We start from the raw sequence: 24,536 nt of genomic DNA, 5'->3' as shown, positions 1-24,536 counted from the left end.
TTTTTTTTTGGGGACCTTTTTCGGGCGGTACGGCGATCAGCATAAAGAAAGAAGAGAGGAAGGAGCGTCTTGCGACACTGTCTATCTCGGTGTAGCACGGGGCACGAGATTGACTGGTGAATACATTAAATCCGGTGAACAATAATTAATACCTTGAGTCTCGATCGTATCTGTGATCGCTGCTGATCGACAGTCGAAACGCGATCGTACGATCTCTGCGATCTAGGAGTGATTTAGTGATTTATCGTGCCAAGATGCCATCTATCATCCGACGGTGTGACGTAACGGCAACTACTTCTGTTCCTTCGTTGCGGTTCCTGCTTCAGAGTTATGCTCTCATTACCGCCTCTTTGCCTCCTTGTCCGATAATCTCTCTCTCCTTCTTTCTCTCTCTCTCTCTCTCCCTCTCTCTGCTTTACTCGAAGGTTAGGAGTACTCTAGGGCATTGCGGGACCGTTCGAGATAGAACCGATAGATACGGGACTTATTGCTTCCTATTTTCTTCGAGGTTCACCGCGCTGCGTATAACGCCTCAAGACCGCGACACCCCGCCTCATCGAACCCCGCCATCTTCCTCGTCCAAAAAAATGTAACGGGCATCCGCAGTCTCGCATTTGACTCATAAACGCGACACCGCCTTGACCGGGTTCGAAAAAACATTTTTCCACGACGTTGTGAACAATTCTTCAGTGTTCAACATCTCCGACCAATCGCCGAACACCTGACGAGGAGACTATTCCGCCCATTTCTCACACCCGCAATGAGCTGGTAACGCGAACGCACGAGGCGTCGACGCAGCTCGAACCGCGTCAAAGAATCGTGGCACATTAGCTGCTGTTCGGAGGGTGCCAATTATTGCCCGGGGTAGATGATGGCCTGCGATTTATCGTACCAAAACGAAGGGGTCCTGGGCGGAGTTGGCACCTCAACAACCGAGACGCTTCGTAACGCAGCGCGGCGCCTCGACCGAAGTTCAAAATCGGAAACTGTGCAGCTATGCTACACATGTAGGTAACGAAATACTCGGGGCTCTAGTTTTATCGCTTACTGACTTGAGCTATAATTATACATATTATTTAGCCCTCCATAGTCCCCTTGGACCAGACGGACCTCTCCGACTTTACGATCTAATTTTCACCACCAAACCCGCAACGGTGTCCTAAGGCACACACGGTTATCCAGGTGGGGTGAAAAGGTGCGGGTAAAGATTTTACTCGTCGCTTTGCCTACTCCTTTATCTCTGTCGTTTGGACTCTCCTGGGCTCGAATCTCGTTATTTCACACACACAGACACACAAACACATACACACACACTCTCTCTCTCTCCCTCTCATCCTCGCACTCTCTTACAAGCTTATGAAGTCGTTACCGAGTGGCAAATTTCCTAATTACAAGTTAAACCCAAGCCTAACGACGTAATTCCCGTGTAATAACTGGCTCCACTTCACGCCGAGGAGAAAATACGGCGATGTGTAAACTTCAGGCCATCAAAGGGAAGCCGTTTAGTTCCTCGATTCAGTATACATCACTTCTAAGTGTTGCAAGTGTCCGAATATGAAGGAGAAAGAGACGAAAATTTTCAACGCCATATTCGATCGCTGTTGATTTTGCACGCAGATTTTCCCAGTTTTACCGCTCAACGATACTCTGACCAGGTTTGTAGTTTTTAATTACTGGGGGCCGTCTCACAGTTGAACAGAATCGAACCGACGAATTGATAATACCGCCGACTACTGAAGGCGTTTGTGCAGCCCACGCGATAATAACAAGGTCCAGCAGCAATTCTGGTTGAAAATAAGATCAAAGTTAGCCGGCAATCAGGTGTCCGGCGTGTAATGTGTAAATAATGAAACTGCTGACAAATTGATCGAGATTGATATTGTAAGTTGATTATTAGCGCGCGGTAGGTCCCGATCAAATCTAATTAGAGATAATGATTGTAACGAGTTTTGATTGCTGGCCTAATTTCGTAATCGGTGAAGGCTAATTATTGTCATTGGTAGTTGTGTCGAGGTGGACTCGGCGTGCCGTTTGTCGAGTCGCAGGGGAGTCAGACTCTGGACAATAACGAACCCGCGGACACGGATAGGCAGGTAGGATATCACGTAGGTACTACGTTGCAAGCCAACTTGAGAGAGTGCTTATCATGTTATTAGGCGTCGATTATGTCCTGCCTTGTGTTTATTCACAATCATACTGAATCACAACTTTCATTTGCACTGCGAGCAAAGCGGGCTGTGCACGTATCTGCTGCTGCCAGCTTTACTCTCGATCGCATTGCTGAGTAATAATTTTCAACCATTTTCAACGCAAACGAATCAGAACTGCCGACCTGAGGCTCACGTGAGAAACGACAAACGACAAAAATGCAGATTCAGTCACGTGGCAGCTGGAAAAATTCTCCAGCGTGATTGTTCCATAAAAATTGTCTTTCGATCATTGCTATGTTGCACCAATATTTCAGATTATCTTAAACTTCGGATCTTTCGAATCCAACGGCAGTCACGTAAAAAGAACTTTTCAAATCGTAGTGAAATCTTAGGTCTGCGAACAAATTGGACGGAACTGTAACAAATGACAAACGTTTAATCAAGTTCCGAATCAAAGAGGAGGAATGACCAACTGGACGAAGGGTGTGTAGGTATATGCTGATCAAGATCGAGAATACGTGGCTACCCATATATCCTGGTATAGGTATCAAATGTGTATAAGAGATGCTGCAGGGAGACTCGCACGTCCACGAACTGGAAGTACCACGCCATCTTTTATTGGTTAATTGCAGTTGTCAGTTGGTAGAGATTTACGCGTCTGCAGGCACCTCGTAAGACACAGTGATATCATTTTACCTGCGCCTCCAATAGCGCCGCTATCCATTGATTAAACCGTCGTTAAAGTTGAAGAAATAATTGCTCGGGGACGAGTCAATTTTGTCTTATACTATACCTATAGATTACACGAATCCTTTGTTTAAAGTTCTCTCATACCGAAAGAGAAATTCGACTCGGTGATTAATTTCCTCTCTCCTTTTTTTGCTCTCGAACTTTCAACCCGGTTCCATAAAGGATTTTTTTCAAGTCAATAAGAACATTCCCATTTGCCTGATTTTACAGTCATTCTAAGATCGTCGAATGGTTACGAATACCAATTAGTATAATTATGGTTCGCTCAAAAATTTTAGATAAATTGGGATTTTTTTCCCGAGCGCTTGTAGTTCGCGCAAGCGTCGCCAATTTTTTTCCGTAATCCGTACGAGAGACTCGTCAAATTTTTTAGACCACCCCTTCGACTATGGTGAAAAATGGAAAAACTCAGACAGACCGAAGTTAAGCAGGGTTAAATGGGGCCCGGTGAAGGAAGTTTGAAGAATCGTTGCTGCGATCGCGGCTCTTTTACCTGCGGGCTCTGGCTGATCGATGATGGCTGTCAGAACGTCCGGGCGCGCACTTGACAGCGTCAGAAGTTTTTCGTACGGTAATATTTATTAAAGGATGTTTAAAAGAGTATAGAAAACGGCTCGCATCTTCAGCGGCATCGTTCGCCGTGCGTTAGGTGCGGGTGCTTCTTCTCCGGTGTTGGATAATAGAAAAAGTAATTGCTGGCTGCTGCCTTCTAATATACCAGCGCTGTTACCACGTCTACTGGGTTCAGCGTTAAGAACGAGGAATCGTTTTGTTCGCGACGTGTAAGGGACTGCATTTAATTGTCAATAGAGCGGTGTGGCGTTTTTCACCCTGTGTTTTTTTCATTTTGTTACTTCTTTGCTTCCTTCATTTCCATAATTAATTGCGCGTACACTTTGGCTTGGCCATAATTCAAATACGTATTGATTTTGTACAAAGCTTTAATTACACCAGACGAAAGCTATACTCTCGCCTGGTACCGTGGAGTGGCGCGGGGAAAGCCGGACGTTCTAAATCAAATCGGTTACGATATTGGTTTAATTGCCGGTCTTGAACCCGCGGAAATATATGAAATTTATTTCCAATGGTTAAATTGAGTCACGTCGTCGTTGCGGGTCCGTCCGCAACTCCCCCATACAACTCGGGCAGAGTACCGGCTGAAATATATACCCGGCCGTAACACCGATCGAAAAATCCGTCGGCTCGAAATCGGTGTGGGTGCCGATATCACGGCATTGCACAACCGCATCCGAGGTAAAACAGTGCTCTCAACAAATTGACCGATAATGTGATTAGAATAATAATTAACTGGCATGTTTTCATTTAAATCGGGCCAGAGCCGCGGGCCGATTGCAGCGGGTGGAGTCACGCCGGTGCTCAAGCGCAAGGTGTTAGGTAATATCGAGGAATTATTGCGAGGGTTTAAGAATCAGAATAAACTATATAATAGATCGATTAAACGATCTACGCTCGGTATTTTATCCTCTGGCTTGTTCACGGTCGTAATTCGTTCACGGCGCTCGTTCCTTACGATAAGAGAATCGTTACACATCGCCATCAAGGCCCCCGGAGGTAATTTCATTCAACGGACCAACCGCCGGCTGATTACGAGAGAGATGGAAAAAAAAATAAAAATTACACCGTAGTTTGTTTTGCAAGAAAGTTCGTATGTCCGGATGATACTGCGGTCAAAATTATGACAGCAGACGTATCGATAAATCGATACGTTTCAGCCGAGTGTAAAGGCGCCGACGAGCGCAAAAGCAGATCTCGTGTTGCATGAAAGTGATCAAGAGTACGGAAGGCAGTGAGGGAGGGAGGGAGGCGTGTTGACCATTTGGCCTGACCTTAACTTGATCCAGTCGGTCTATGGAATTTCGCTTGAACCTGCACGATCGGGCTCAAGTATATCACAATTCCTTCGGACGATCAGTTGCTACCCTATTACTTGCTTCTGATTTAATTACACCGACAAGATAGTCGTGACGCGGAATGAATAGTTCAAGGAACCGTCCCTCGCTCGTCATCGAGGCTCCATATAGGTACATACCTAGAGCCGAGACGTGCAATTACCGAGCTCAGGAAGCGGGCCGAGAATTTGCATTGTGTTCCAACGATAGGCTGAATTACTCGCCAAAGCTCTTTCGTAAGACGTTAATTATGACTCGAGTCCGTTGCAGCTTCTAAAATAAGGCGTATCGATTCAATTTCTGTTTTCAAGTGCCAACCCGAGCCTCCGCAGGTTCTCTGTGCAACCGATGCACGCCGGCGCCACGGGGAGAAACTCTCCGTTCGGCATATAATGTCTAAAACGCCAGAAGGTGTTCCATTGTGCAGCGGCGAAACCCCCACGGGCAGTTAATCTACTGATCGAAACAACTTTTATCACTTTGCGTTACGATCACTTTTCTGTACCAGATATAGGTATATATAATGATCTTCGTTATGTATCTTGGCGGTCTGGACACGCGTAGAAATCTCTCGCATGTAATTTACCGCCCTCTACTACAGTCCGCGTATAATACGTACGTAGCGTTGAAACTTTCGATCCGAACGCCTACAAGGATGCACCTCGGACTTGATACGCCACGGATATAAATTTAAGGAAGTAGGGGCACGATCTTATCTCATTCCTACGGTATTTCTGACAATTCTCCGTGAACTTCTTGGAACCTAGCTTGTACGGTCTCCGATTCTGTCAACCTACAGGACGAAGAAGCGGATATGATTTTCACTTCGAACACGTCCGATAAGCTTCCGACCGTCAGACGCGAAGCGCTTCAATCACTGATTCGCAAAAGTCTATCACTTTTTTTCTTTGGAAAAAAACTGGTAATTCGGTGAACAATTCCGGTTCACTCCCCTACCTTTCACCGGGGTCATACTTGACAGGGAATTCTCGAAGCTATGATTTTCATACTTTCACGTCAGGTGATTGTTTGACTAGGGCCACGCCGAGGTCTGCGCCGTCGAGCATGAACTATCGCCGGTAATTAAATTTATATTGGATCACTAACTACAGCGTGCGCGTGTGTCCGTACCCTTCGATCCATGTAATCTAACGTAGATTCGTTTTCCACCGTTTCATATACACAACATCGATCAGGTTACGCCGATATCGAGATGCCACGCGAACGATCCGCTCGAGACTCGTGTCAAATTCTGCTTTATTCATCGAATCGTATAAGAGAATACCTGCCACGACTGAAAAACTTCTCGTCACATCGTGGCTATAAAATGCTTGAGGAACTGGTATCATTCTGGAATAATAAAGAGAAAATAAACCCTATTGTAGTACGTGACCCAATAGTCGGACATATTGGCCTCGATGAAAAAATAAAACTGTAAGCACGACACTGGGACATTCACAAGTGACAAGATTGATTACATTTCGTTTGAAAACTTGACGGATACTTGAACTATGCCCGAACCTACTCCACCTCCTTCTTCGCACCCAGTTACATGGTGCACGTGGTTAAGCGTCCAAAGTATCGACCCTCTATCAGGCTGCCTTAACGCGTTGTTTCGGTACACCAAACCGAACTGCCTCTGACCCACTGCGCCAGGAGTCACTCGCATGAAGCAGCATAAGAAGTAGCGTAAGCTTTGCCGATACGCAAGAAACTCTTCGTTCGCATTGGAACTTGAAAATTTATAGACGGAGCGTTGGAACGGAGAGAGGCTGCGGCATGGTTCAGGGATCGACTTGTATCGTTGGCCGCAGTCGAGGCGATAGCAGGCTTATCGTGGAAAATCGTTGCCAGCGGTAATTGGTACGAGGCGGCGGAGAACTTTGCCGTGGGTTTGAAGGCTCTCGTTGTCCCGATCTCGGCTGGTCTCCTCGCGGTCTCGTTGCTCGGTCGTTAGTCAGAAGTCGACGGTGCGGGACGGGCGGCTCTTGAGGACGATCCGATGTCGCCCATCCCGTCAGTCGGGCCTGCAGGCGGTGCCCCGAAGACACTTCCTCCGAGGCGACAGACGCGTACCCCACGAAACCTGTCGAGATTGACGTATAGAGATTGCGCTGTTTTGATCCAAGCTATCGATACCGTCTTCTCGGCTCTCGACTCACGACGTGCGGCGTGCACTAACGCCTTCGCCTGCAGTATAAATTCCTTGGAAATATTGTGGGCATTACTTTTGTACGGTGGGGATTTGGTCGGCAGTAGATGCGTGCGCGTCCCATACTCAAACTGATTCATTCACCTACCGATCGTTACGTCGTGGTGCGACTGGATACTTCGAGATTCTCGGTCTACGGGCCGTTTTTCTTATCGCGCTCGATTGATCGGTATAATTGAATGAATTATCGACCCAGGCGAATGGTGTTATAGGTGCTAGAAAACCTTTACGGCACCGTCTCGATCTCGGCCTCGTTGTCAATAACGATTGTTCAACAATTTATTGACAAATCGTTGACTCGGAAAATTTATATCACCTACTGGTTTACAGTTCGCTTATACGATTGCTCGTGCGGATAACTCGCGTACGGTTGGTCAATGATCTGAAAAAATCCTTTGACCGAAATGTTATGGTCAACCAGCCACCGGCGATTCGTGGTCGGTTTATTCGCTGGTTCAAACCACCGTACGGTTGACCGATGGATCCATTTCATGGGTCGACGAGTCTTCGCTGATCAAAACGATATGGTGATCTGTGTTCAGTTCTGCTTTTTACGCGTTACTTCTAGAACAAGACCTCTGGCACGATGTTTTTCTACCGATTCACTTGACCCGAAGCATGGAAAATAATCTGGAGCATCTGTCGAAAGAACTTATACACAAAGTTCAAAGTTGGAAGTTCATGACACGACATCAACGACGACGGTGGAGAAAGAAGCCCGGCTCTGTCGTTTTTGCAATGAGAAGTCGGTGAGTTATATGGTAGTCAGACGGTGTTTCTTCCTCGTCAAGTCGGTATAGATATATACAGGTCTCGTAGAGCGATCGAAACGATTGTGAAATCGAAGGTAGGCTGTATATACATCTATCTGGTCGAGAAGAATTGAGATCTAATCAATGATCGTGCCTGCCCGATCGTCAGTTCCGCGAAGATGATCGCGGGCATGCATGAGACTATTACAAGTCATAAGTTACGGCATACGTACCTGGTGTTATCTATATACCAAGCGTCAGCGCTGCAGGTGTACGTGTGTGTATCAACGACTCTTACATAGGTGTACGTACTCCGGTGTAGGGTACGCGTAGCAAAGACGGCTATTAATCTGCCATTCACGGGAGTCCGGTGACTTTTAATTTTCTCTCTATATACCATCTCCGTCCTCCTCTGCGACCGTCTCCGGCCGGTGTCTCGGTCTTTCTCGGTCTTTGATGGCTCGCCAAGGCGTGGCATAATTCAATCAGGTTGAACGCACTACCGTTAGGTACCTACGCGCGAGGTGCGCGGGTGGATTCACGGACTCCTGAATCTACTTATACAGATGAATTTACTCAGACAGATGCCAGCTCTGCGTGTGCACGAACTTACACTCGCCGCCTGACCCGACACCCAGGGCCAAATATTCAAATCGCTCTCCAAGCCTTTATACGGATCCATTACTCAAGATTTGGAACTACTCGTTGTTGTACCAAATGCGGAGACAATTTTTCTGAATAATTTCACGTTCAATTGAACTACTTAATCAGTCTAGAAATCAGTTAGTATATCCAAGTTTTTATCGGATTCACTTTAAGGTCATTACTTCAAGTCACCGATTAAAAGTACCTTACACTTGAAGTCGGGTGTAAATCGAATCATCCATCGATAGTGTCGAGATGACATCCGGTTCTAGTTACACCTGAATTGCCATCGGATTCCGAGGCGTGCGAAAATTTGTTGAAGTTCCAGACGACGATCGGCAGGATCACTCACCTCGTGCTATCAATAAAAATATCACAGAGTTACTAAGCATCACCCGACGAACGCGCTTGATGAAACATTCCCTGCTCCATTTCCTTCGAACAATTACCTGTTCGATACCTGCGCACGAGATCTCGGCGTACAATCACGAGTGTGTGCGATGAAGTCGAGGGACCAGCCGGCAGAGACAGAGGCGCGCGTAGTGACCAGCGCTGATATCCGGGACCGGGAGTCGAGGCCTGTCACTTTGTACCGGGCCTCGTGAGGCTCCGGTTCGTTACCGAAGGCTCTGGTTCGTAGCTCTGGGTTGTCCAAACGGGTAATTTATCGTAGAGAAGGAATTCAGCTCGCAGGTAGCGGGCAACGCTCCATCCTTATCAGGTGCCGGACCGACACCTCCCGCCGGAGACGTCGATCGTTCCTTAATTTTATTCACGTGCTGCCGATGTGCTTCGTTCCTCCCGTTTCCCTCCCGCTCTGCACCTTCTCCAGGCTGAATCAAACGTCCTATGCTCGATTACATGGCAAACAAACATACAGACGCACGAGTTATAATTAGTTAATGAATAAATTGATCCGTCGATCGACTTATTCCTTTGGATCTTCGCCAGTGCACGTCCAATTGTTGGTAGATGGAGGAAGTAGCTTTGGAAAGAGTTGTTAAGGTTCGCCGGGCGCCTCGCCGTATGAAATGTCGTTTGGGCTTGGCGTCCGGCCGAGCACTGAATCTCCCCGACGCCCACCTTGTGTCATCGACGAACTTGTATAAACACACGTATGTTAGGCTATCTATTTGTATACAGGGTGATCACGTAGTCCAGATTACGTATAAACACGACCAAATAGAAGGAAAAAAAAACATAATTCATAAAGCCCGAGCTCGGTTCGCTTTGAACGGTCAATCGGGTGTGGGAATGACTTGATTTCAGGTAACAGTAAGACGGACTTAACTTCCTCAGCTGATTCCGTCGGTTTTCAAAAACCTCGGGAAACTCGATTGGAATGTTATTCATAATACTGCGGTGTGATATGATAATAACGTAACACCGTTTTATGACAACACCTTCGAGCGGTCAAACAGTGCGTTCCCTCCCGTCTCTCGTTCCACTTACGTCACAATGATTACTGTTAAAACAGAGAGCGTTATGTACCGCGGCAAGACGTTTTGCGTAATTTCTCAACTACACGTGACTCAGACGCGACTCGCGAACACCCAAGACCACGAAGCCTCCAACTATAATCCGAATCCACCGTATGTGTACGCCTGTGCTCCGCAGACGTGGATGTAATCGGTTGGAAAATAAATTAGAAGAGAGATTAGAAGCGCAATTATATGTAGGAGGATCTGCAACGTTCGAATCACCTTCTTCGTATATACTCGACGGTATTTCCATCCTCATCGGATAATCAGCAATCAAAATTCACGCGGGTGCCTGTAATTGATACCTTTCACGGTATATCACCAGATCATTAATATTCCACGAAGTCTATTTGATGAATAATTGTCGTAGAAAAAAAAGAAAAAGAAACAATTTAAAGTGGGTCGAAAAAGAATTAACGATGAAAACCGCGCCTGTATAACCCGGATGCTGTAGGAGAGGAGCTTCGATCGTCTATAATTCTACTCTAAATATTGACGTCGCACGTTTTGTCAAGCCAACGTGTCACGGGGAACGACACTGAATAAATGAATAAATTATCCAAGTGATAAGAACGTGTGTCTGTGCGGTAAAAGGAGTAAAACGGAAGGAGCTACGTAAAGCAAAACAAGAAATCTCCTTTTTGGTCAGGTATTTTTTTTCCTTTTTCCCTCCCTGCCTTTCCCTCTATCTCTGTAGTCTATCTCTCTCTCTCTCTTCATTTCTCGAACGCTGCGGACCAGGAAGAGAGTAAGAACGACCGAGATGCTGTGTACAGAGGTAGATTTGATCAACCTGCGTCGGGCAGGATCGCGCGATATAGATCTGATCGCGAGACACACACGCGCCGCCCGCTCTTATCCGGCCGGCTCTGATCCAACACTTGGCCGTGCAAGATAATGCACTATGATATACTGTTCCTTTAAGGTAGCGGTAGACGGCCGGCTGACCGAGACTAGTCGACGGTTTTAATATACGTCTACTTACCTGCAGCGAGGCTAGAAGGCTATCGGACTACCATCATGAAAAGCCTTTCTTATATACCCCGAGCTACAACACGCCGTTGTAGCTGACCAATATCTTGTTCACGGCTGGCGGGTGTTTAGCTACGGAAAGCTAGACAAATCGTCGATCTACCGTCCCGCCGCCGTGAAGGCAACTCCCTGAGACACGGCGCAAATCGTTATTACACAGGCTCCTACAGGGTGTACCGTGTCTTTGAACTCCAAATATCGATCATGCCAATCAAAGCTCGACACCCGGTGCCGCACTCCAGGCATACACTGTAAATTTTATCACTCAAATTTTACAATCACGACTTTTCGACGCGAAAGCACTTCACGATTCAAATCATGCTTCAGCTGAAAGTTTAATATTAAAAGTAAATATTTAGTGCCACCGTACTCATTTTTCCAATTAATTAGTTTCACTGTGAAAGAACGGAGCGCGCATATCCATCTGGTGGTGGCGGAGAGAATTAGGTGGCAAACCGAATGCAGTACCTTCTTCTTTTCGAAAGGAAAACACGTTTCGATCACGCTGCGATTCTCCGATAGTAAAATTTTTATCGATTGTTATTCCAGTAGTCGAAAGTCGTTTCATAACAAGACCACCTTTCACAGAACTGGGATAAAAACAATACGAAGACACAGCGAGCGAGCAAATGCGTGCCCGCGTACGTGTGTTTGGTATACGCGATGGGACTGACGGGATAGAATTTGGGCCGAGTGAATTGTTGGCCCATGTATCAACCTGCCTTAATTGCGAATCGATTAAGTCGCGCACGGATTGATTCCTGTTAATTAAAAACCGTTAAACCTGTCGGATTCCTGGTTGCTAGCGGGTATCTTCGTGCCGGCTCGATACCTTCTGCCCCGAGGTCGTCGTAATAAACAACCCGATCACCCGCTATTATCTAATACGCCATCTAATACTCATCCTACATTCGGATTAGAGCCCATTATCTATGACACTGATCGCTCTCGGTCATGCTTTAAAGAAGGTTGTCCCACCTCCGCTGCTCGTAGGACGACGCTGCACGTCCCTCGCAGCTGATATACGCGGTCTTGATCAAGCCAGCGCGGCCGGCGACGCCATCTTAGATTTTGGATACGTCTCATCCTGTCAGAGAAGGCCTTTCCACACCCTTCGCAATTATCTTCAAGTGACGTAAGAAACGAAATAATACCGATCATTCCTTTCGTCGCAAACTTTTGGCACTCGTTGATTTGCTTTTCGAACTACAATCGACCGGTCGATTATTATTCTTGAAAAAAATAGCAACGAAATTGACGATGCATATGCGGTAGCGATATTGGTAGCAGGTCCAGCACGATACACCTTAAGCCTATTACAGAGGTTTAGTCACGAAGCGAGTAGACCGAGAATCGATAGCCTATTAATGAAATCGGTTTATTGGCTTTAGACATGCATGTCATTTCTTATCATCTACCTGCTACTCGAGTGAGGCAGGTCTGCTCGTGACTTTAATCCTCAACAACTTCTGTTTGAACGTTGGTTAACAGTAGCCACTCCGCCACTCCACACTCTTGAGATTAATCAAGGTAAGCTCATCTCCGATGCCTCCAACAAAAAGAGAAAAGAAAAGTAGAAATAATTAATAAGCATCCATCCGGAAAGTGAATTACATTCAGTGGGGAGCAAAATCAATGGACACTCGCAACGTAAATGATGTACTTCAGACTTCATCAAGCATACTAAGGCTCTTTGGTGGAAATCTGAGAAATCTTTGAAGCGTCGTTAAAAAATTTGAAATATCAGGTTCAGGCGAGACCTTGTTCTTATATAGGTACTTAGCCACTCTAATAAGTCATACGCAAGTACAGGGGGATGCATAAGCCGGCATCGATTATTCGAAGCAGTGTTCCGGAATGAATATCCGATACATCGACAGCAAACTAACTTTGCGTGGAATCAAACAACGCTCGTTATTTTTGAACGACGCGTATCGATCGTATAGTATATACGAATTATTCGCACTAAAGAACAAATGTACAGAATGGCGGATGCATCCTGCCTTGGTAATTGTGCAAATTAATCATACACAGGTTACACACAATTCGTCGAGAAGGTGATTCAAGGTTAATCTACTAGGCGAGGAATCGATTTTTCATATTTCGCGTTCACCATACACCGATCAATCTTTGCGAAAGTGATACGACGAAGAAAAAAGATGGAAACAAAAAAAGAACGACATGCGATCTCGCAGTCTCCATAACCGGTAAGCCATGCAGGTGATCTAGAAAGATTGTTCTACAAAAAATCAGCGGCGGAAACAGCAGGTTGGATGTTTATTACGAATCCGTGGATAAAACGATATCCTGCGCAATCTACATGTATCTGATCATCTTTTAAGTGCCGGCCGTATCCAGCGCCAGGTTAACAATTTTCTTGCAATTACATGACCGTAGCGATCAATTCCATCACGTGCAAAGTGAGACTTGTGAACTGGTAATAACAACGGTGGTATATGGGATAGAATACAGAGGCACGTTACTGCAACCGGAGATATCTGAAACGCAAAGAGATAGGTATGCGCGTAGGTACGTATCGGCGTTAAAAGTGTAACGAAACGACTACGACGCGGAGTGGCCATACACCCGGTTATCACCGTCTTGAACACACGGAGCTATCCCACCCACCCAGGGACACCAACACTGTCAGAAGAGCGAACCTGTCAAGGTGTGCGACTCCGGCATGTGCAAATAAACAACGAGGTCCACGTCATGCTTCCTAATTATGCGTTTCAGTAGTTGATCTGTGGTAATGGTGGCGGAGGTTGTGGGTGATATATGACCGATCTAGAGAGGGAACAGCACGGCGCGAGGCGGTGGTATTGGTGCAAGTGCGTGGCGCAAAAGTTTATCCTGTCAAAAAGCCGTAAGTACCGATAGGTGAAATACTCGTAGTCCGGAGCCTCGGGCGGGCGGCGAGGTTCGGAGGCTTTCGCCGTGTTGTTGCTTCCAAGCGGTTGTAAATAGTCGTAGGAGTCTGTAAGTAAATTTCGTAACGCGTGCGGAGTGAAGGTATTAACCGTTGTTTAAATGATAGCCGGCCCCCTTTATCCGAGCTCTTTGATGATGGATTACAATTAATTACATTTCACGATGGTATCTGGTTCGGTGTTGCATTTTCAAACCACCAAAATCTCGGCCAGGCCATCAGCCGGACCGTGTACATTCGTAATCCGACCGATAGAACCGGGAACGGAACCTGGCCCTGCGGACTCCTGCAGGTCGTACGTACACATCTATCAATCTATCACCATTTCTCGGCTCGGCGAGGTAGCGGCATCGGCAACGACAGTTCCTCGACTCGTGTACGAGGCTACCGGGCGCAGGTAGAAGCACCGACCTCGTAGAATTCCACCGTCACTTCTGGTCCACCCTGTGTATCTACGTACGAGCAAGTAGGGTGCTCGTGAAACGATGTGAACTCTGGCCTGCCGCTGACACTGACGAATTAAACACATGCCGTCCGGTTCTCTCTCGAGGCACGGGGAACGCATCCTCCTTTGCGTTATAGGTGCCCATCGTGGACTGAGGATACGCGCATTGCCGGGTACCGGAGGCTCGTGTGAAACCCACCGCCATGTGGCCGTGTCGATCTTTCATTAAGCGGAGTCTGCGGGAGACGCGTTGCCACCTTCTGGTCATTAGTGGACCATCAGGTGGAAAGTTTCACGTTATCCGAACCACGCGTGGGTGGCGTGTATTCCTCCGTATCAATACGCACATGTCCTCGTTCCCCGACGGGGACCAAGCCTCGTATGCCGAGGAGAATTCAATGTCACGGTTACTGCGGGAGCCTCCGTCACGTGAATAACCTCCGCGCAATTCGTGATCGTGATGACGATGAAAAAGGTTTCGTACTCGTGGGGCCAATTTCGACTCATCGTGCGGGAACGAAAAAATAAAATCGTCGCCTTCGCCTCCCTGTCAGGACTCGCTTACACTCGCGACAAAATTACTTTCACCCACATATCGACGTCTCGCCAAATGATCGTGCCAATCAAGTTTGAATTTCATTGTCTTACAGGACTGCACAATTCCAACCTGGGTTTCACTTTTTCCCCTCTAATGAAGCGTTACGAAGTTGTACGTATAATCTTCAGCAGTAGGGAACTCTAATTAGGTTTTATTATAATGGTTGTGCAATTCAAGAATAAATAGATTCGATCAAGGTTTTCTCAGTGATAATCATTAGTTATCTTGGGCAACTCAATATTTTTCAACGAATATAACAAAGTAGTAATAATAATAATAATAATAATTGTAATAAAAATAAATAAAAAAATGGTCAACGACCATTATTATGCGTCTGCAGCCCTCTCAAGATATTTAATAAAAATACGCACATTCGTACAAAGGATAAGGAAAACTGCAGAAAATCTTGCCTAGGTGTAGATAAACATTCTTGACTTTTGATTCAGCTTGAATTATTTCTCGTCATATTCACTTCAATAACAGCATGCCTGACACTTTTGGGTCACAAATCTAGGGTCAGAAATAATCGTGCGACGCTGTGACCTGAGAATGGAAGTGTACAAGGATCAGATTTTATTTATACTAATCGAGAAGCGTTGACCTCCTTTGCTTGTCGAATTAATCTTTCCTCCTCTCGACGCTCCCGGTCTCGTTCTCCATCCCCCCCCGCCCCCCCCCCCCCCCCCCTCTTTCTCCCTCTCTGCCACTCTTTCATTTTCTTTCTCTCTCCCGACTACCGATTAACTGAAATCTTTCGCGTGACGTACGTACCGGCGATGAAATTTTCACCGAGTAAATTAATACCCGGATAGCGTGCTCTTCCACTCCGCACGCTATGGAAATATGCACGTACGTATAGTGCGTTTGAAATCTTTGTCATGATCGCCGATGTCCTAGCCCATAGTAATTAGCTGCAACCTTTTGACTCTTGTCGTTAGACGTACCGCGTCTTGCGTATTGTGCCATGCCGGTCCGAACGCCGCGTAGGACTCTCTATCCACCTCGAACTAGCAGCCGAAGCAACTTTCTTACAAATGATTGATTTTCTACTCCCGCGTACAACGAATATGTCAGATCTTTACATGGTTGTTGGGCGGTTGGAACAGTCCTTGTGATCAATGATACGATATTTCTTATTTTCGTCCGAACAGGACAGTAATGTTTTCCATACGTGATTCGAGTCCATTCCTGTCGTCGTCGTCGTCGTATGTCGCGTTGTTCGTACGCCAAGGCACAAGTGTCAAATATATTACTCGCAGCGGATGACAGCGATCGAGAAAAGGAAGCGCAGTGATCGCTTCTCATCAATCCCTGAGGCACAAAGGCCATCCTCGCACATTGAGCGCACACTCCGAAGCACTTTGTTCAATTGTCTAGAAATCCTTGGGTGACGCAGTGCATCCGGGCGGTGAATCAGTACATCCTCTGGAGCGAATCTGCGTCGCTGACTGGGAGACCCGGTGATCCGTTCTTGCGATCGGAAGCTGAGTCTTCCGCCCCGGGCGAATCAACCCCTCGGTACGTTGAAGGCCCGCCATTTTTGCGTTGCGCGATCCTTCGTACGCGGAGAGTCGGTGCGTCTGCTTCAACCGCTGGACACCGAGCGTCGCCAGTGACTGTTGCAGGTCCTCGTGCAAGCTGCACGTGACCGCCGTGGGACCAGGACTATCGGGGTAGAGATAATGTGGCACGCGACATATTGCCAATTCAACCCCTCGAGCTGCTCCGACCTTTGATTCATCGCTCCCTGCGCCGAACACCACGACGAATTATGATGGCTCTTGTGCCTTTCGACGCATGAGAAAATATTTGCCGGGCTTCGATATCGGGAAACATTTCATTCGGGCATCGTGCCCTCTGCAAACCCGCGGGAACCGGTATAAGCGCAGAGATTTTCAATGGAAGTTACATCAAATGTCCACTTCCTATGATACAGTTTTTTCTTTTCATAACCCTTCGAGTTCTTGATTCGTGTATCATTTTCCTTACGACTAGCCGTCGGATGAAAACCGAACAATATTTTGATCCCATCGTTTAACCGGGACCGTTTACCAGGAATTCATACGACTGCGGCGCGTCTTTCCCAGTTCCCAAACTCCGACGTTCAGTCCACTTTGATCTATAGAGTAGACCATTATGCTATACCTGCATGACCTCGGCACCCTCGGGCATTTGGGTATACGTAGAGAATGAATACAGTGGAATCGTATCGCGCCTCCCTTAAACGATGGGCCGGGACCCGCATCGGACCAGGTGTAGTGGGAGTTTAAATTTTATTCCATGTCCAGACGTTGAAGTTGCGGTGGTCGAGAGCCGGAGTGCAGATAGAGATCAAGGTGGCCCGTATTGCTTCATTGAGCCAAATTGGTTGAAATTATTTAATAAAGATGCAGATAATGCAGTCAAGTATTTGGTTAACGAAGTAAAGGTGATTCATGCGGGAGGTAGAATCATGTTTCTCAGAAATTATTCGTAGTCAGGCGTTCTTCACTATTTCGGGAAATCAGGGTAAGATACTCGTGTGCCTTCACAGTTTGTAGGTCAAAGCTGGTATTATAGAAACGGTGTACCAATCGCGTTACACTAGAAAGATTTTAATCGTTCACACAGAAGATTTCCGAGTCTCATGGTTGTAGTTTAAACATAAGGATTGTTTTCGATTCGGAATGAATTTTCAAACGGAACGAAAACCGTTTAAAGCACAGTACGAGCAGTGAAACGCGATAAGTGGAACTTGAGGCGAAGTAAATTAACACGTATGGAGTGCTAAGTGCGCTAACGCGGGTCGCCACGTCGGGCTCCCCAAGGACCGAGTTAGGGTTGGGTTTCGCACGGGGTGAACGGAGAGTTGGCTTACACAGGGGGAGTGTAAAGCCTACAGGCGAGTAACCGTACACACGACGCGTACTCGACTATCTCCCATAGCTGGTAGCATATGTGCGCGGTCCATTGTACTATAGAGTTTCACAATAACGAGTAGGTGAAACGCTGCGAGAACCGCGGATGAACGCGTGTGGGAAAGACACACAGGCGGGGCGATCCGAGTACACACAATAAGTGGTTTGACCGTGTGCCAAACATTATTAGTTATAACCGGTCCAAATATTCGCGAGGGAGTCGTTTCGTTGTTCGCACTCGAAAAGCCGCTGCTGCAGATTTCGTATCTGAACGCGTTCGTCTTCTCACCCGCAGCGCTCTATATCTGCTGCCTTGCAGTTGGCACTGTCAATCTTTACGGGTTACAGTAGTAGGCTCTGCTATCGCCGAACATGCCTTACACCTCGGCTCGAGGTGCAGCACGCAATTCTTAAACGAAAGAAAGAAAGAAAGAAAGTGGGTTGGTGCCTACCTACCGTTAACTTTATACTCCCGCATATATCGCGGAATTACTCGGCTGTAAGTCGCACCGTCGATGGTGTGGCGTTGGCATCACATCCTCTACTGGTGTAGCAGTTATATTTATGTGCAGTTATGGAACTAACTATTTTTTTTTTCGCAGAACGAACTCTTGTCTCTATTTCCTATCTATCGGGATTGCCAATATTGCGATTCGCCGTGCTCCGAGCGAACTAACGTTACCAGTTGCAGTAATACTCCTGAAGTGCCGTGTACCGAGCTCGGACGGTATTGCTTCGAATTATCACTACGCGGCACGGTTTTAATTGATGCGATTACGCAAAGACTTTCAAGGAGAGTATCTGCTGGAATTTCTAGGGATGATTTGTTGGTTCAAAACATGGAACTTTTAGTGGGTAGTTTTATCTCATTGGCCTCTCTTCGCTCTGCTAAAATTAATAACATCAGCTATTTGACGAGCAAAATGTTATGACGAATTAAACCTGTTGTCCATTTTTACTTTCAATATCAATTTTTGTCATTATACGTTCAAGTCTCGATGACAGGATTGATTCAATGGTAAACGGGTATATTATTATTTCAAAGCTATACAGGAATACATATAAACTGCGAATCTTAGACAATCTGATCTATTGTGAATTGCGCGAAGAAAGGTCCGGAAAACAGAACTAGGCATCAAAAGTCCCATACTTTTGACCAAAGAAACACGGTGAGAAGTTTCAGCAGAATCCATGATTCAGAGGTCTGATACGGAGGCTCTCGGAAGGTTCTCTTCGCACGATAATATTGTTAAAAATTTTATGGAAAAAGTTTCGAATATAAAAAACGAGGGAACCGAATCTGAACGCCTTACGGATTTCGAGCGGAGAAAAATGGTTGACAAATTTCTCCGGAAAATCAGGGATCTGTGAAGGAACAAAAGGAGGACAGTATAAGAAAAAAAAACTCGCCGGTCAAACGGAAGGCGGCGAGCCCGGCAGCCCGCGGGTATATCAGAGGATATATTTTTCACGTCGCCGGCGTGCCGTGAGGCCGAAGGTAGGTGCCGACCTAACCTGCCTACCCAGAGACCCTGAAGAGGTGGTCTTTCGGTCTCTCGGATCGGCGGCCGTTGCGGTAAATTGTTCACGGTGACACGTTCGGAGATAAATTTGGACAAACGGATCGGCGACTCGTTTGCGTCCGGGTCGCGCGCTATCTCGGTTTGGCAATTGAATTATCTTCTGCAGGGTACGCGGACGGGTCCAGGCTCGTGTCACCACGTGGCAGCTTATTGCCAGAGATATCTGCAAACAATGGCACTAGCCGGGCTGCAGCCGCCCTCGATAAGCCGCGGGCACCGGCGTTCGTCGAGTTTGCCAAAGTGGGCAGTGATGCCTACGTGTTACCGGGAGTCAGGGGACCCGGAATCGGCGGCGTTATTGCCGAAAGCGTTCTCCGGCTCTGCCATACTTCCCACGATCGACGCTTCTCCGTAGCAAATTTCAGGGCCATCGAGGTTTCGCCCGGCGTGCGCTTCGCTCCGCATTCATCGCTCCTGGAGCTGCCCCGAGGGGTTGGGAGAGGGGCCGGATGAGGGGAGCCCGCAGGAACCTGACACGGCGGGTCGCTAGGTCAAGAGACGCGAGCGTCGAGAGCAAGAACTTTCCTCGCTGATTTCGGAACGAATTTTGAATCAGGAACTCCGAGAAACCGAAGGCCAGATTCTTCGCGATGTCTCCTGGTGGGACCTGCCGAGCTTCCGGGGTCATCCCGGGTCAACGGATTGCCAACTGGGTTTATCTCGTAGCTCGGATAATAAATTTATACACTATTCACCTTTCGTAAGTGATGGTCCTTCTTTTTTTACAATAATAAATGTGGAGTGAATTGACGATGGAAAAAAAAATTTAAATTAATAAAGGTGATGTCCGACCCAAACTAAGGATGTTTTACTTGTGAATTTTCAACCCTGGTCTCGATTCTTATCGAAGTGATAAATTTTTACTGACTCGGAATTAGAAATTAGCGGCACCGTAATTGGCTATGTGTAAAGTCAACCTTCAGCCATCTCAATCCACCGGTCAATTAAAGCTCTGGTTTATAACGAGTTTCGTTGGGTTTAAACCAGAAGACTTTTTTGTTTCGTAATTTTTCATTTTTCACCTGTCTCCCAGAGGCTCAGGTATCTATATGACGAATTTCCTCACAGTTGGGCTTGGGAATGATCGTAACAAACGCCGGTGTAATAACGTCGCATATGTATAGTGTAAGGTAGGTATAATATTCACCCCTCGAAAAAAATATCGCGAATGAATAAGTTTATTAGGATCGATTCCCAGCCTGGGTTACAAGTTGTTCTCATGGGTCCTTAGCCAGCTCCGCAGAGAGCGGTAGCATATTGCCGGTGTTGACAAAACCCATGGGGGTCCTGCGGGGTCCCATGCATGCACCCTAGAATATATCCCATCGGGCCCGTATCATTCCACACCCCCGTACCAGGGTGGGAAACCATGACCACCATCTCATTACTGGTTCCCATGGGCCCATCCCGTAGACCCCACATGCATAGCCTCGTTCCAGGATGGTCGTGTGCCTCGGATCTCGACTGGGGTGGAAGCGAATCGTCAGGGGGGCGAATTGCATTATGTAATTGTAATGGGGCACCATTCTCGCTACGCAGTACCACTAGCTACGGGAGGCGGACCTGATTTTGCGTGTGAACGTGATGGGAGCGAGGCTCTTCTGTCAATTACACAATCCTGGGGTGCAGTGCATTCTTTGACGTACGATCCTTTTTTTCCTTCTCTCTTTCATCCTCTCTAACTGCCGTTGATGACCATGGCAAACCGAGTACGCCCAATATGAATTATTACCGACGTTGTCACGCAATCCGTATCGCTGAGATTCGCCCCTAATGATCAACGCGTATTTTGCACACAGTGTAATGAGAAAGACACTGCAGAGATAATGATGTTCGGCAAAATCGAGTTCTCAAAACTAGTTAGACGACGCGAAAGATCCTTTGCTCTTCCCGATGATCCAGACCTAACACCCACTCGACAGTAACGTAACCGATAAGAAGAATTCCGCCTGCAGATACTTTTTCGGACGGACGGACTTATGCCGAACGAGTGGCGTAAACGGGGTTTGAATAATAGTGTGTGCATACCAACGCGTGCCCGAGGCAAGTATACAAGTGAGTCACGGGGAGTATGCACTGTCAACGGTTGGACGTGGGTAACTCGATCCTTCATTTTTAATTAGTACAACTTCATTAGGGAGCGATATCGATGACAGTAGCGCCAGTGGGTACAGCATACACAGCCTAGGCTACACGGTTGAACCACGCCTGGGTCCGCCTGATGTCTGGGAGTGTGTGTGTGAGTGTGACAAAGAATCGATACGGGGCACTATTAGCCTAACGCGATTGTACAACGATCTGTTAAACGGACGTTGGAGAGCTAATTAATCTGGTATTATGACCCAGTTGGGCAGCAGTTGTCGGTCGGTCCAGTCTCGAGACTGGCGCACAGCAAGACTCGAAAAGTTACTTAGGAGTCTTCTGGTCGGTGTAGAAATGCAGATATTGAATGGAAGTGAATCGGCTTAAACCGATCGCGGTTATCTCACAGTTAGCGAGTGATCATGTAATGGTGGTATGGGTACGCGAATACACGAGATAAACACGACGCGGAATGAGGTGCACGCTCCACTCTCACTATTGCATCTCGGGATCGAAACTATGGAGTTGCAGCAGCGGGTATCGGGCGTAAGGACTGCCGCAATGGTAACAGTCCCCCTAACGAGCTGGATTAATTTATACTCGTTCGTACGTACCGCGTCGGTGTTGTGGCAGAACTGCTTTTCAACGAGTCATAATGGCGCTGCGGTACACCGATCATTTAATACTTGTATACCGTTTCCGGAATATCTCCGGCTTAATTATACGCAATTTAATTTATTTAAACACTCCGCAATTATACCCTGCAAGTAGCTTCTTGGTATTAGATTATCGCATTTGCACGCCGATCTCGCGATTTATCGAAATACGAGGCAAGGAAAAAAAATCAATTCCAGCTGAAACGATCTTTGATAAAGTTCGTGCGGATCTACGATTGTCGTTCAATTTCTTTTCTGCGATATCTTTTTACGACAAGTCAATTCTGGTGGCAGTTACGGTTCGCGGCACGGCCGGTGCAGAGACCCTCGAATAATCTCTGCGCACAGCTCCGTGAAACTGAAAGATAACAAGACGAAATAATCACCCGGACCTGAGAAATATTGCGCGCTCGTTTGGCCGCCGAGTCCCTGGTACGTGGGACAATAATTGTTAGTCCGTGATCTACGAGCAGCAACAATGGCCACGCGACAACCACGTGCTGCAAATGACAGTTGACTATCGACACGTGACGCCGAGGAACGACACACTGCATGCTGCACGGTACGCCAATTGGGAATTGTTCGATAAGTGAATCGGTGAATATATTAATTACGGCTGACCTCGTGCGGTAATTTTTTTCTCTCTGTTCTCTCTTTCTTTTTTTCTTTTATACTCCTTTGAAAATGGCCAACGAGTTTCAAAGCTTATCAGACGGCTTAGCGAGGGTTATTAGAATTTGATTTTTCGTCAAAGTTGATACATCGAATATCGGTTGTTTTATCGAACCCCGTGCTATTATGTAAATTTATTTACAGTTCGCTATTTAATTAAACAGTGAGAAATACCATCGCGCGCGGCTGTTGCGTAATACGGTTGTAATTAATGTTTAGAAACGCGTATCGATGTCGTGAAAACATGAAAGATTTCCGTGTAAAACGTTGCCATGCACCAACACAGACTAGGCCGATTCAATTAAAAATTTTTAACTCAAACTTGGCAATTTGTGATAGACGTTTTTTTCCGGACGCGTATATTGGTCTTATCTTAACCGAATCGGTGGCGGCACGTTCGAGCATTGCGGCTACCTGTCTACTTATTACGAAGATAATTGTACGGAGGTAACCGAACGAACCACCGGGGCACAAACTTAATACATTACACCCGGGTAAAAACAAATCGCAAACACGAAGTGGGCAGCGGTTGTAAAATGTAAGGTAGAACGAGAAAAGTGGGAGTGGTTGGTTTAACACGGTCCATTCGTTCAGCGGGGCGCTCCTGCTCCTGCTATTGCAGCCACGCGATACATACGTCGGAGTTACGCGCACGCAATGCATCACGGGTTGCCCGACCCAGACTGGTACTCAGCCATCTCCATCATTTCCGGTATGACGGAAGAACGAGGGACGGAAATCACCCCGATCCTCGTAAGCGCGGGGAGACAGAATTATGGACACGCGGCAGAGACTGAGACTCGTTTTCACGTGTTGTGGAAATTCACGACCAAGTTCCAAAGTCGAGTACAAAAATAGTAAGAAATATTGTACGTATAGTCACGTTGCTATTACTCCATGATTGAAACCTATTTGCTTTCAGGCGGTGAAAAGGAAAAAATCGAACAAATCAGTAAGATGAGTTAGTTAGCTTTATTGAAACTTGGTTTATTATTATATGGATGGTTGAAAATTGATTAGATCAATAGTTGATCGTAGGGTTTCGTGTCAATGGTTAATCTTGCTTCAATTGCAAAGCTCATTTATATCACTACTTGTTTGTCCGAACGAAGGCTTCTTTCCAAAAACATACTAAATCAACATTTGTTGAAGTGATTTACTGATTATACCGGCTTCTGAGAAATGAAAGTTCTTCAAAATGATGCAATAAGAATATGAACACCGACGAAGAATTATCGAGTAAAATTTGAAATATTGCGAAACGGGTCAGATGTAAGGTGTTTACCAATTTCATGGCATAAGAGAAAACGGCGAGTCGCGAGTTGTCCTGATGTTAAATTCTAGACACGTGAATCCGGAGTAAAGTCTGGAGAGAATTATTGGCCGCTGTTCTTATAGCGTCACAAATCTTTCCGTAGCAGGATCCGAGTTGAGCGTATCCCTCGGCAACTAATCTTTGCCGCGTGGTGTAATTACCTCGGAATGAATCATTCCTTGACTTGACCTACCAACGTGTCTCTACTTCAGCACAGTTCACTGCCAGAGCTGTACAGGCTAGGCTAATGCAGGAGGCGCCTACGAACGACAATCCCACTAAATCATGCCCCTGTATTTTCCTCCTCGCCGTTCTAACAACGTTATACGTAAGTTACCTCATTGTCTCTCGTCTGGCACAGCTTGACCGTGCAACGAGTTACGCGTCCATTTCGGCGCCAGCTTCCTACATCCCAGACAAACGGTGA

At 46.6% G+C, this 24,536-nt stretch overlaps 1 protein-coding gene across 1 annotated transcript in view; it reads right to left on the bottom strand.

The window, feature by feature from the left end:
• Positions 1 to 12,294: 12,294 nt before the first annotated feature.
• Positions 12,295 to 24,536, bottom strand: part of LOC124175628 — a 32,438-nt gene continuing 20,196 nt past the window's right edge. The window contains exon 4 of the mRNA XM_046556027.1: positions 12,295 to 12,481. Coding sequence (XP_046411983.1) covers positions 12,469 to 12,481 — 13 coding nt within the window. The 3' untranslated portion in view covers positions 12,295 to 12,468. The remainder of the gene's footprint in view (positions 12,482 to 24,536) is intronic.

Source organism: Neodiprion fabricii, chromosome 2 (genome assembly GCF_021155785.1).
Source record: "Neodiprion fabricii isolate iyNeoFabr1 chromosome 2, iyNeoFabr1.1, whole genome shotgun sequence".
Classification (NCBI taxonomy): Eukaryota; Metazoa; Arthropoda; class Insecta; order Hymenoptera; family Diprionidae; genus Neodiprion; species Neodiprion fabricii.
Note: the sequence above shows the minus strand (reverse complement) of the source record. Positions and strands in the feature narration are given on the sequence as shown.